The following is a 14,131-nucleotide window of genomic DNA, read 5'->3' as shown; positions in this document are numbered from 1 at the left end:
CTTTTCTGCAACTCTGTTTTTTTTCTTTTCTTGTCTTTGCTGTGGTTTGTCCATTTGACATTTCTTCTCGCTCCATGTTCACCATCCTCTTCCTGCATCCTTAGCCATCCTGTCTAATATCTCCCCTCTGGTGCCTGTTCCATATCTTCCTCTATTTTCAGGATCTGCCCTCTCAGTGTCCCGATCCAGCCCTTATATTCAGCATTTCCCCTCTGTGTGTCTTGCCCTATCCGGCATTTCTCCCTCTTTGTCCCTGTCCTTATTTATCCTCCTCTCCCTATGATCAGCATTACTCCTTTGTGCCCCTGTCCCCCCTGTGTCCAGCATTACGCCTCTGTTTCCCTGCTCCCATGTCCTGCCGGCAGTGGGATGTCATGGACTAAGAATGGGGGGGGGGGGGGTCCTCTTGTGGAGCACTGCACTTGCTGTGCCCCAAAATATTGGGGGTGCTCAAACACCCACAGCACCCATAGAGTCAGTGCCTATGATTAGACTCCTCTGTCATGCTGGTTGATATGATCATGTTACTCTTTTATTACAGAAGTATTGCTGACTCCAAGCTGAACATTGTATTACATTTAAACTTCTTTTACTCACTTTTAGGATCAGTTTGCCCCTTTATCTAACCTCTCTCACCATCCCATATTCTCCAGTCCAGCTACTTTGTTCAATCAATGATCATTGTCTGGTTCTCCCTGGTCCCACACTAGCTCACTTAGAATCAACTGAAAACCGGGCCTTTTTCTTCGCTGCCCCTCACACTTGGAACTCTACCTTTGCCTGTTCATGCAGAACTATCACTACCCAACTTTAAAACTGCTATAAAAACCTGGCTTTTTCGACTTGCTTTTGACACCACCTAGATGGATTGGGACCATTCTGCCTACCGATATTAACTATTTTCTGTCTCCCCCCCCCTCCTGAATCCCTTCTCTATGGTTCCATTCCCTGCCCTGTCTCTGTTTCTTTCCATTTTTCCTCTCCATTGTGCGGCTAGTATTTTCTCCCGAGTGCCTGTTCTTGCTTTCCTGTTCAAATTTGTATTTTTTTTCTAATTTTATGTTATGTATTTTTACTGATTGTAAACCGTTCAGATCTGTGACTTAGCACGGGCGGTTTATCAAATCCAAATAAACTAAACTACTTTGTGGGCTTTGTTAAGTACAATTTGTTGTGGTGTTTTATAGCTGGTGATGGGAGGGATTGTGCTTCTCTTGGGTCGCATAGGCCAGCTGTTAACACTAAAGCCTATACTTCTTTCTGTATGTCTTCAGTTGTTGTGGAAATTATTGAAGTTTTAATGAAACTTTATTGACAAAAAATAAATATGGTCCTACTACCTGTGTAGTCCTTTGCAGAGGGTCATAAGTAGCTTCCTGAGCTGAGGAAGGCTGCTGGCACCAGTCTGCACCACTTCATAATCGCAGATGATGTGAAGGCGTAGGTATTCCTGAATCACTTTCACATGTTCCTCTGGAACACTACAAAACACAGAAACATAATAAGGAAGTTTAGTGGCCTGTGCAATAACCTACCACATGTAATACTACTTTGGTTGATACTATTAATGATGTACCATCTACAGTAGAAGTCATTCTATCACTGAACAACTAATCAAGGTCTTATACGTTATAAAATTTCCAGTCAATATTTAGCCCACAATGGTCAGTGTCTTTTAAATGTGGCTGCTGCGGGCTGATTTAGATTCAGCACCAGTCCATACCTGGATATAGATACTGAATATCTGGTTTGCTGGCAGCACCAGACCTTTTCTGGGTACCATGGATATTCAGTGCCATTACCCAGATAGTTGGCAGGCAAATTAGGCCAGTCTTTTATCCAGTCCAACTTGCCCAGATGGTTATCTGGGTACTGGCACTGAAAATTGACTTTGTCAGATAGCTTCCATCACTGCCTTAGCCCCACTCCCGGACTGCCCCGACACTACTCAGATAGTGCTGAAGTGGTCAGATCTGATAGTCAGTGGCACTGTCCAGGTAAGTTCTGCTGAATATCAGCCTATGACCTGGTCAGTGCAAGTTAACTAAGCAGGAGCTACTCCTACAAGGTTAACACACACTGAATATCAACCTCTTAATTGTAAACCCTCTGGCAACAGGGAAATATCTATCCTGAACATAATTCACTTTGAACTACTACTGAAAATGCATGAGCTAAATCTGTGTTTTCTACAGGACAACATCTCTTCCATAATACACTCAGGGGCAGCAGGGGAGCTTTTTCATTGGAGGGGTAAAATGGGCTTCATAGAAAAAACATCTAAACCAATTTGAAAACGACGTACAACCACCTGAAATTCCGGAAATCACTAAAAACCAACCTGTTTAAAAAGGCATACCCTACCGATCCAACTTAAATGCCTAATCTCTGCAACACAACCAAACTAAAGAACATAATGGACATAACACAACTCTTCCGTTCTCTGATTCCCTAATGTGGCTGTGCCACATGAACTTGATCTTACCACAACATCACCCTGTATTTGTTCACACCGGAGCCTGCAAAGGCCTCTCCGGTACTATGTAAGCCACATTGAGCCTACTAATAGGTGGGAAAATGTGGGATACAAATGTAACAAAATAAATAAAATAAATGCAGATTTATGCAACTTTTTGGACGTTTTTCTCTTTTGAAAATGAGCTCCATAGAGTATTATTTGCACATGCATGTGTCCCTTGGAATATACTGCTACCAACATCTATAAAATTCATCATTAGTGAATCCACAGCATACGCATGCTAACGTTTAACTCATAAAAGGCAATTCTATAAACTAGATGCTAACATTTACACACCTATTATGTGCATAAATGTTTAAAATACTAACATATACCAGTGTGCCACCTAAGCATTAAGCAATTATCTTGCATAGCGCATATTTACAAGGGGTGTGTACACATGGGTGGAGCTCCCACCTATGCATGTAACTTATAGAATATTGTAAGTTATGTGGGTCTCTGAAGCATTTAGGTGCCCATACTTACATTTGCTCTATGGCTGGTATAAGTGTGGGCGCCTAAATGTTAAATGCACCGATACCTAGGTACCTAGGTTCCATTATAGAATAAGCTTCTACTACCTGCTCTTGGGATACCTAAATGGAGGCACTCAGTTATAGAACTGGCCCCCATAATGTCCCTGAACTTGAGTGTCATATAAAACATCCCATCTCAAGCTACGATAGTATAAAAGATATAATTCCTCAATACTCATCTTTTTCAGGAAGTCTTTTCTCCCTGACCCCAGCTCAGACTTGCTATTGGCCATTGTCCTCCCCCTTGGGGTCTGGCCTTTGGCCTGGGGCCATATTGCGCTATGGCGTGGCTTGGATGGCTATTTCTGCATTGCGTCCCTGTCTTTGTCTGGCTCTCTTCTGTCCCATGAGTAATGGAGTTCGCATGATTTCTTTTCTTGCTCTTGTTTCTTTTTCCCTCTTTTCACTTAATTATTTATTATTATGCACACCATCCAGAAGGCCTGTCAATCTGTGGCGGTACATCAAGCTATTAAATAAACTTGAAACTTACAATGTTTCTCCCACACTCTAAAGGTTTGATTGAAAACCTTCTGAAACACTTCAGTTGGCATCATCTCGGCATAGCCCACTTGAGTCATCTTCTTTACCATTTGGCACACTCTGGGGCCGATATTCAGTCCACGGGAGGGAGCCCGACTAACTCCTGTTGTTGGTGGTCAGCCCAGATATTCAATGCCAGGCCATTTCTGGTGACCAGTATTGAACATCCGGTTTATTTTTAGACAGTTTAAACTTAACCAGCTAAGTCGATATTTGAAAATAGCTAGTTAACTTTAAACCAGCTAAGCATATACCAGTTATTTAAGTGACCAATCCAGGTCACAAGTACCTGGCAGAAACCCAAGTAGTAGCACTGAGGCAGCCATGAGCAAAGAATAATTATATATATAAGAAATCATATTAAGGGTTAATTCTGTTAAAATCTGGGGTTTAAAAGTGGTGTTTGAATTCTAGCTTTTATTTTGCAAGCAGAATGAAGGAATGCCAGATGGTTCATATTATTTGAAAGTCTTGCCGGGCTGGGTCAGAAAGGTCAGAAAGACCCTTGTGAGGGATGGATTGCTAAATGCTGGCACAGCTGTAAACTATTATGAATGAACAAAGGAATGAGCCAGACATGCTGAAGTTTAAAAGGCTGAAATACTATTTCAGAAGTTCTTGATATGTAGATTTTGTTATAAGGAAATAGTTAGATTCTAAATAATTCTAGATATTCCTGATGTTTAGATATGTCTTATAAGAATGCTTACTTTAGAATATGTTGTATTCTGTGTAAATTAATAATTCTGTGTAGGATGTTTGTTCAACTCTGTGTTACTTTTAAAATGATCCTTTGTCTGCTGTTTAAGGCTGCAGTGAGGAGATCAACATGTGTTTTGAATTAACTATGGTCTTAGCTAGTTCTGTGTATGGAGCTGATAGGTGAAAAAGGTCAGGACTAGTCAGCTCTCTTCTCCTTGATTAATTATAGGTAAAATGCAGAAATGGTCTTGGAAGCAATAGCCTGATATGTATGCTATTAAGTAAGACTGACTTTTGACCTCTTTAATGAATGCCAGAGTTTAGTTAATAGGTAGTATGAAGCTGATTAGGAATATGAGAATAACCAATGTTAGATGGGGCCTCTTAGTCTCTAAGGGAATCCAGTTTAAGCTATAGATGAGACATCAATCATAATGAGAAATGTAAGAGACTGGAGACCAAATGTCTGGCATGAGGGGCCCCAGGTCACAGGTCAGTTTAGGATGTCTGGAACCTATGTAACTGATATTTCAAAAGTAATGATTGGTTGAGGCAAGGTAGCCAATCAGTTTCTTAACCAATTGGGAGTAAAGGGGGCTAGGCTAGGAGGAGGGCTTAGGACCCTATTTAAGTGGGAGCAGAAGCAGTTTACGTCAGAAGGAGCTCAGAAGAAAGAGAAGGACAGAAGGAGCTCAGAAGAAAGAGAAAGACACAGAGAGCTGAGAGAAAGACACAGAGAGCTGAGAGAAAGACACAAAGAGCTAAGAGAAAGAGAAGAGAGCTAGAACTGATGTCCTGCTTTGTTTGCTGGCAAATAAAGAAGATTTCTCTCTCATACTGGTGTGTGCTGTCTGACTCCTGAAGCATCACAAATTCCTATCTCAATTCCTGCAACAATTCTTGGTGGCAGCGGTGGGATGAATCCTGCATTAATCCCAGCACCCAACTGACTGGAGAACATTCGCCGGGTATGTATTCTGTATTTTGTATTGTAATCCTAGCTAGGAAATTGTAAACCAGCCCCTCAAGAAAATTGAGGAAGGAGAATCTGATCAATTCTCAGCAAAGGCCCTAGTACCTTCTAGTCGCGGGGACTAGAAGCGAAAACGCTTGAGCTTATCTGTATCTGAGAAATCTGAAATTGTTGGGTGGGATTTTCTGTATGGAATGTGTGATGCGTGAATGCTAACTGAGTGCGGACTTCTTATAGCTGCATTTCCAATTAACGCGAGTTCAATTGGTCAGCAACGGAAGGAAGCGATTGTTGTCTGTCTACCTAGTGTCTCGAGAGTGCGGACCCCTTACTGCACTCTCAAAAATTCCCTCCCTTTTTGTGTGTTGTAACTGTAAGCATTATGGGTGGGACATCATCTAGACAAATTGTTACCCCCCTAGATTGTATGCTTAGAAATTTCAAAAAAGGCTTTTTAATTAATGACTATGGACAGACTTTAAGCTCAGGTACTTTAAGAACCTTGTGTGAAGTTGAGTGGCCATCTATGGGAGTGGGGTGGCCCCCTAGTGGCAGCTTAGATATTGAAGTAATCCGGAAGGTCTATAGCATAGTAGTAGGAGAATCAGAATATTCTGAACAACTCCCTTATATAGATTCCTGGGACAGCCTTGTGACTGACCCTCCCTCGTGGTTGAAAACTTATATGGGATCCCCAGTAAAATTCATGTTAGGCCGTGTTCAAAGAAAGATTAGAAAATCTAAACTAGAAGAGGGAAAGAGCCCCAGGAAGCTTACCACCCAATCGGTGGCTTCCGCCCCTACCCTGTCCGAGAAACCCATACTCTCTGTTGACCCCTCAGACCTTGAGCCACCACCTTATGGCCCATTGTTGGGGTTCCGTGCCACCCCTAGAGATCCACGCCGCCCAGCCCAAGCCTCTCCAGCACAGGCTTCTCCGGATAGTTCTTCCCCTCCTGTGCCAAACCTGCCACACCCTAGGTTGGACTTTTCACCTGGCCTCTACCCTTCTGTGCCACATCCTCCCCTGTTAACCTCCGAAGACCCACTTTGGGCTCCACTCCCTGACTCCTCAACTCCTGACAGCCCAGCCTCTCCCTCTAGTACCCCTACCCACTCATTAGGGGCCCGGCATCCCTTTCAATGGACTGACTCACCTGTGACCACCTCTCAGTCTATGAGTACCCCTCCCCATCCCGCAGGGGTTCAACACACCTCCACTGAATGGGTTAGACCTGCTGCAATCACCTTTGAGCATGATAGGAGGGTAGCTCCTAGCTCTACCTCAGGTTCCATTCCCACTTCCTCGAGAGTTCTGCCACTTCGTCAGGTAACTACCACTCGACCGGATCCTAATAATCAGGGTCAGGTTATACAGGCACAGGCCTACCAGTATGTACCCTTCACAACCACCGATCTCCTGAATTGGAAGACGCATTACCCCTCTTATACTGAAAAGCCTCAGGCAGTGGTGGACCTAGTGACTAGCATTATGGCCACCCATAACCCAACCTGGACTGATTGTCAACAACTTCTCCTGACCCTCTTCACAACTGAGGAGAGGCGGAAGATTTTGCAAAATGCTGAGGCCATCACGCGAGAGCGTGTTCCCGAGAGGACACAGGACCCAGAGGGATGGGTTAGAGCTCGGTTTCCTCGCGCAGCTCCAGATTGGGATCCAAATGATGGGCAGCACTATGAACTGTTGTCTGGCTATTGCCGGGACTTACTGGAAGGTATGAGGAAAGGCATAAAGAGGCCCATTAATCTGGCAAAGGTCTCTGAAATTCTCCAAGGGGCAACTGAATCCCCTGGGGCCTTTCTAGAGCGACTAATTGAAGCCTACAGAACATACACCCCATTTGACCCTGAAGCCCAAGAAAACCAGAGAATGGTGAATAGCGCATTGGTGGCCCAGAGTATGCCAGATATCCGGAAGAAGTTGCAGCGTCAGGAGGGATTCGCAGGGATGAATACCACCCAGCTAATTGAGATCGCAACCAAGGTTTTCATTAATAGAGATCAGGAGGTGCGCCGAGAGGCTGACCGGAAGATGCAGAAGAAGGCCGACCTTTTAGCGGCAGCCATTACTAATTCCACCCTTAACCGAGGTCGACTTCTAGCTAATGGGAAGCCAAAGTGGGACCCCGGACCACCAGCCAGGGCCCGAGATTCCTTCAATCAATCCCGGCCAAGGGGGGAGAATCCCAGACCAAGATTGGAGAGGGATCAGTGTGCCTATTGTAAGGAAAGAGGGCACTGGAAAGATGAATGCCCCCAGAGGCGCCAGGGACTGAGAAGGGGACCAGGAGATCGAGGAAGCCGAGGCCGAGTTCGAGAGGGAAGATATGAGCCTCCTGAATCTGACATCATCGGGATAGCCGAGATGGCAGAATGGGACGAATAGGACAGACCGGGTTCCTATAAACTGGGCTCCCAGGAACCTATGGTCAAGCTAACTATAGGGAGCCGCTCAATTCCATTCATGATTGATACAGGAGCTGAACATTCTGTTGTGACGGAGCGATTAGCGCCTGTGTCTGGAAAAACTGTCCGAGTGGTGGGAGCCACGGGGGTGCAGAACCGGAGGCCCTTCCTGACAACCCGTAGATGCCAATTAGGCTCACACATAGTCACTCATGAATTCCTGTATATGCCAGACTGTCCAATCCCTTTGTTAGGTCGAGACCTGCTGTCCAAGCTTAGGGCCCAAATTTCTTTTGACTCTGATGGCCAGACTTCAGTCTCCTTTCGGCCCCCGACATCCAGCCCTAAGGGTATATTGAGTTTCTGCTGCCCTCTTGAAGAAGAATGGCGGCTGCATCAGTCGCATGGCCAAGTTGACCTACCCCTGGCAGACAGCTTTCAGGTCAGTGGGGTATGGGCAGAAGATAATCCCCCAGGGTTGGCCCGAAATATTCCTCCTGTACATGTAGACTTACTTCCAAGTGCCCGGCCAATCCATCTTCGCCAATACCCAATTCCCAGAAAGGCTCTGGAAGGGATTCAAGCACATTTGAATCGTCTGTTATCCCATGGAATTATTCGACCTTGCCAGTCTCCATGGAATACGCCACTATTGCCAGTTCAGAAGCCAGGGACTGAGGACTACCGGCCAGTCCAAGACTTACGAGTGGTCAACAAATCCACTATTTCATTACATCCTGTAGTGCCTAATCCATATGTCCTGCTAGGATTGATACCTTCTGGAGCTACCCATTTCACGACACTAGACCTAAAAGATGCCTTCTTTTGTATTCGGGTGGCCCCCGCCAGTCAATTGCTTTTTGCCTTTCAATGGGAAAACCCAGTAACAGGAAGGAAGCTTCAGTATACATGGACCCGCCTGCCACAGGGGTTCAAGAATTCCCCCACTATTTTTGGGACAGCCCTAGGGCAAGACCTTAAGACTTTTAAATCTGAGCCTTCCAGGCGAGTTTTACTCCAGTATGTAGATGACCTCCTGATTGCAGCAGTGACCCAGGAAGAGTGTTTTGAGGCTACTAGAGAATTGCTGGAGCTACTCTTGGATGCAGGCTATAAGGTCTCACGCTCAAAGGCCCAACTCTGTCAGTCAGAAGTGAAGTATCTGGGTTTTTGCATTTCCCAGGGAAGTCGGAGACTGGATGCTAGTAGGAAGCAAGCGGTAGCTGCAATTCCCCAACCCAAGTCCAGAAGAGAAGTTAGGGAATTTCTGGGAGCAGCTGGATTCTGCAGAATTTGGATTCCAAATTTTGCATTGATGGCGAAACCCCTTTACCAAGCCACAAAGGGGGGTGAAAAGGAACCATTTGAATGGGGACCTACTGCTCAACAATCCTTCATTGCCATAAAGAAAGCCCTACTCCAAGCCCCTGCGTTAGGCCTTCCTGATGTGGAGAAACCTTTCTCATTGTATGTCCACGAGCGACAGGGGGTTGCTCTGGGTGTGCTGACCCAGATGATGGGATCCTGGCAGAGGCCTGTTGCATACCTGTCTAAACAGCTGGATGGAGTGGCTAAAGGATGGCCAGCCTGCATGAGGGCCATTGCAGCAACAGCCTTACTGGTCCAGGAAGCTGATAAGTTGACCTTGGGGCAAGAACTGGTTGTTAAAGTCCCCCACGCAGTTCTCACCCTCATGGAGTATAAGGGCAACCACTGGTTTACAAATAACCGTATGGTTAAGTACCAAGCTAGTTTGTGTGAGAATCCACGGATACACCTGGAAACAGTGGCTACATTTAATCCTGCTACTCTTTTGCCAGCATCTGAGGGACCACCGGATCATGACTGTATCCAAACTATGGATGAAGTGTACTCCAGTCGACCAGATCTTAAAGATGTTCCGTGGAGGGACCCAGATGTAATTTATTTCACAGATGGAAGCAGTTATGTGGAGAACTCCAAGCGATTGGCAGGCTATGCTGTGGTGACAGAGGACAAGGTGATAGAAGCAAGAGCCCTGCCCCAAGGAACTTCAGCCCAGAAAGCAGAACTTGTGGCCCTCATACGAGCTCTGGAGCTAGCAGCAGGACTGGTGACCAACATTTATACTGATTCTAAGTATGCTTTCACAACCCTACATGCTCATGGAGCTTTGTATAAGGAAAAGGGACTCATAAATGCTGCAGGCCAACCTGTTAAGTATGGACCTGAAATACTTCAGCTGCTAGAGGCTGTGTGGGCCCCTAAGAAGGTAGCTGTTATTCATTGCAGGGGACACCAAAGAATAGATACTCCAGTGGCCCGAGGGAACCGCCATGCTGATCGGGTGGCCAAGGAAGCTGCTCGAGGACCCCCAGCAAGTACTGTGACCCCCCTGTTCCAAATTCGACTGCAAGAATGGACACCTATATATACCCAAGTGGAAGAGAAATGGGCTCAAGAAGAAGGTGCAGTAAGGAGACCTGATGGCTGGTTACATCTCCCTGATACCAGAGTTCTGGTGCCACGCCACCTAGCTTGGCCTGTAGTGTCTCAAGCTCATGACCTATCACACTTAGGGAAAACAGCACTAGCCCGCCTACTCAATCGAGTAGTGGTGCTGGAAGGATTGGATAGTCTGGTTGCCACTGCCTCTGCCCGATGTACTCTCTGTGCCCAGAATAATGCCCGTCAGGGACCCCGTATTCCACCAGGAGTTCAGTCTAGAGGTCTAACACCCTTTGAGTCCCTAGTTATAGACTTCACAGAAATGCCCAGGAGTGGTAGGTTCCGATACCTCTTAGTCATGGTCTGTACCTTTTCTGGGTGGGTGGAAGCATATCCTACAGTCACTGAGAAAGCCACAGAAGTAGCTCGAGCTCTCCTTAGGGATGTCATCCCCAGGTATGGACTGCCCCTTGCCATAGGTTCAGATAATGGTCCCGCCTTTGTTGAAGCTACACTTCAGGCCCTGTCCCGCGCATTGCGCATTACCTGGAAATTGCATTGTGCCTATCGTCCCCAGAGTTCAGGGCAGGTTGAGCGGGCAAACAGAACCTTGAAAAATAGCCTAGCAAAGATTTGTCAGGAAACCCAATTGAAATGGCCACAGGCATTGCCACTAGCCCTCTTCCGCCTCCGATGCACCCCAACTAAAGGAACAGCCCTCTCTCCCTTTGAAATTGTGTATGGGAAGCCCCCAGCCATTTTACAGGGAATTAAGGGAGACATAGGGATTTTAGGGTCTGCCCAGGTGCAGGAGCAGGTAGCCCTCTTGGGGAAGATAATTTCTGAGCTTCAGTCTTATGTGAGAGAAATAAACCCTGTCCCCTTCCAGGCTCAGGTACATTCCTTCCTGCCAGGGGATAGAGTTTGGGTGAAAGACTGGAAGCTCCAGCCTTTGGGGCCCCGATGGAAAGGACCTTTTACTGTTTTGCTTTCTACCCCTGCAGCTGTGAAGGTCGCAGGGATAACTCCATGGGTCCATTGGTCTCGAATTAAGTCTGCTGACCAGACTGAGCCCAGCACGGATCAGACGGAGCCTAGACAGTGGAGAGCAGAAAGAGATCCAGCGGAGCCATTGAAGTTGCGCCTGACCCGAACCAAAGAATCTACTAGCTGAAAAGAAGGGTCAACTGCATACTGCAGGAGCGGCTGAACTTCGGCTTCACACTGAGACTCTTTCTTGCCATGATTCTGGCTTTCTTGGAATTTGAGAGCTTGATCCTTGTCAGTTGAGGGTCTATCCCAACTGGTATAAGAACTCAAAGACTGAGAACACTATATTAGAGTAATCTGTGATTAGCACAGACTGTTGAAATATTATTGCTTAATTAGTTTGCTGTATTTGTTTTAGATTAGGAAGAAAGAAAATGTTAGTAGTTTGGATGCTTTTGTTGTTTTCTACTCCTTGCCTCCTTGTTCCTAATACCCCAACTCGCTCCAACCTTTGGTTACACTCTGTCCAGGAACTAATTAGCCAGGCAAAGATTACTTCCCCTTGTATTGTGTGTTCCCGATTTTCTCCTTATACTACAGATGTCCCAGCTGTTCCTGTCCCTGTGCAACTCCCAGCTCTTATACCTCCCTACTTTTCGAGTTCAGGCCCTTGGAGCCAGGATTATACTTGGTGGTCCTTTTATAATGCTACTTCCCCCTCTGACTCTTCTCTAAGGCCAGTTTTTACGTCTCCCTATCCAGCTTCTGGAGTGTTTTGTTTAACAAGAAGCATCTCAACTGTTCTTCCCATTCCCTGTAACTATACTAATGTTCTCCCAGAGAAGGAGGAACCTGTGTGGGTAGTTTCTCCAGGTACTCCTATGTGCCCTACTACCATACCTGTAGATTATGACCAAGGTGATTATCTGGCTCCTAACTATACTACTGAGAAGACTATAGTGTCCCATCCTATTTTCTACTTTCATAAGTCCCCGGGGGATGAAGGGGTTGCATCATATGAGCGGTCTGTTACAATTGGGGATTGGCACCTATGGTGTACAAAGTCTCCATTTCTTCTTCGTTCCCCCTGGGATAGGGGCTCGCATTATGGGCATCCTAATCTCCATCCTGTGCCTACATTTATTGGGAACTTTCGTCGCCCTCTCCTTGGTCATTACTGGCTCTGTGATAATGTCCTCCACATGATTCTTCCCTCCACATATGATTTTTGTGTATTGGTAACCTTGAATTATTTTCCTAAAGTTATTCCTCTTAAGCCACTATCCCCGCACCGCTCTAAGCGAGAGGCTTTGTCCTTACCCTCCTCCGTTGCCACAGAGGATGAGGCGATTGAATTAGCCCTCCAGTATATTAATTCTACTTATCCTCTGACTAAAAAGAGACTTGTAGCCCTTTCTGCCACGGCCTGGATTCCAATTGGAGGCCCGGTAGCGGGTATTACTGAACTAGGTATGGCTACCCGGAGACTTCAATCCTTACTCCATGTTTTAGTTCATGAGCTGAACGTGGTAGTCAATGCATTGCAGGATCAAATTAATGAATTAAGTATAGTTTCTAGATATAACCGTATGGGCCTTGACTATCTCTTTGCAGCCCAGGGTGGTCTCTGCACAGTGTTAAATTCTTCAGAGTGCTGTACTATTGTCATAAATAGGACGCATGTAGTTAGGCATGCCATGGATAAAGTCCTACAGTTGGCCAGTCTTAATGTGGAGGATTACCGAGGAGGATTAGACCTTACCTCCTGGTGGTGGTCATTGACCTCCTGGATACGTCCCTTGTTCATTTCCCTAATAGTCTTAGTTTTAGCAGGGTTTTTGTTTTGTTTCCTGGCCTCATGTGCTTCGGCAGTATGCCGTCGGACCTTAACAAGTAGGGTAATGGTGATTCACAAGTCTATTCCTAATTAGGATCACTATAATCTCCAGAGTTTGAGTTGTGAGACTTATCTCTGCATAAGCTGATTTTAGTCTCAAAGGGGGGAATGAGGCAGCCATGAGCAAAGAATAATTATATATATAAGAAATCATATTAAGGGTTAATTCTGTTAAAATCTGGGGTTTAAAAGTGGTGTTTGAATTCTAGCTTTTATTTTGCAAGCAGAATGAAGGAATGCCAGATGGTTCATATTATTTGAAAGTCTTGCCGGGCTGGGTCAGAAAGGTCAGAAAGACCCTTGTGAGGGATGGATTGCTAAATGCTGGCACAGCTGTAAACTATTATGAATGAACAAAGGAATGAGCCAGACATGCTGAAGTTTAAAAGGCTGAAATACTATTTCAGAAGTTCTTGATATGTAGATTTTGTTATAAGGAAATAGTTAGATTCTAAATAATTCTAGATATTCCTGATGTTTAGATATGTCTTATAAGAATGCTTACTTTAGAATATGTTGTATTCTGTGTAAATTAATAATTCTGTGTAGGATGTTTGTTCAACTCTGTGTTACTTTTAAAATGATCCTTTGTCTGCTGTTTAAGGCTGCAGTGAGGAGATCAACATGTGTTTTGAATTAACTATGGTCTTAGCTAGTTCTGTGTATGGAGCTGATAGGTGAAAAAGGTCAGGACTAGTCAGCTCTCTTCTCCTTGATTAATTATAGGTAAAATGCAGAAATGGTCTTGGAAGCAATAGCCTGATATGTATGCTATTAAGTAAGACTGACTTTTGACCTCTTTAATGAATGCCAGAGTTTAGTTAATAGGTAGTATGAAGCTGATTAGGAATATGAGAATAACCAATGTTAGATGGGGCCTCTTAGTCTCTAAGGGAATCCAGTTTAAGCTATAGATGAGACATCAATCATAATGAGAAATGTAAGAGACTGGAGACCAAATGTCTGGCATGAGGGGCCCCAGGTCACAGGTCAGTTTAGGATGTCTGGAACCTATGTAACTGATATTTCAAAAGTAATGATTGGTTGAGGCAAGGTAGCCAATCAGTTTCTTAACCAATTGGGAGTAAAGGGGGCTAGGCTAGGAGGAGGGCTTAGGA

The 14,131-nt window shown here is 45.2% G+C and overlaps 1 protein-coding gene across 1 annotated transcript in view; it reads right to left on the bottom strand.

Moving 5' to 3' along the window:
* INPP5D (inositol polyphosphate-5-phosphatase D) overlaps positions 1 to 14,131 on the bottom strand; it is a 420,594-nt gene that overhangs the window by 185,919 nt on the left and 220,544 nt on the right. Inside the window, exon 5 of the mRNA XM_030216155.1 lies at positions 1,341 to 1,481. Coding sequence (XP_030072015.1) covers positions 1,341 to 1,481 — 141 coding nt within the window. The remainder of the gene's footprint in view (positions 1 to 1,340; positions 1,482 to 14,131) is intronic.

Source organism: Microcaecilia unicolor, chromosome 10 (genome assembly GCF_901765095.1).
Source record: "Microcaecilia unicolor chromosome 10, aMicUni1.1, whole genome shotgun sequence".
Lineage (NCBI taxonomy): Eukaryota > Metazoa > Chordata > Amphibia > Gymnophiona > Siphonopidae > Microcaecilia > Microcaecilia unicolor.
This window is presented reverse-complemented; position numbering and strand designations above follow the sequence as displayed.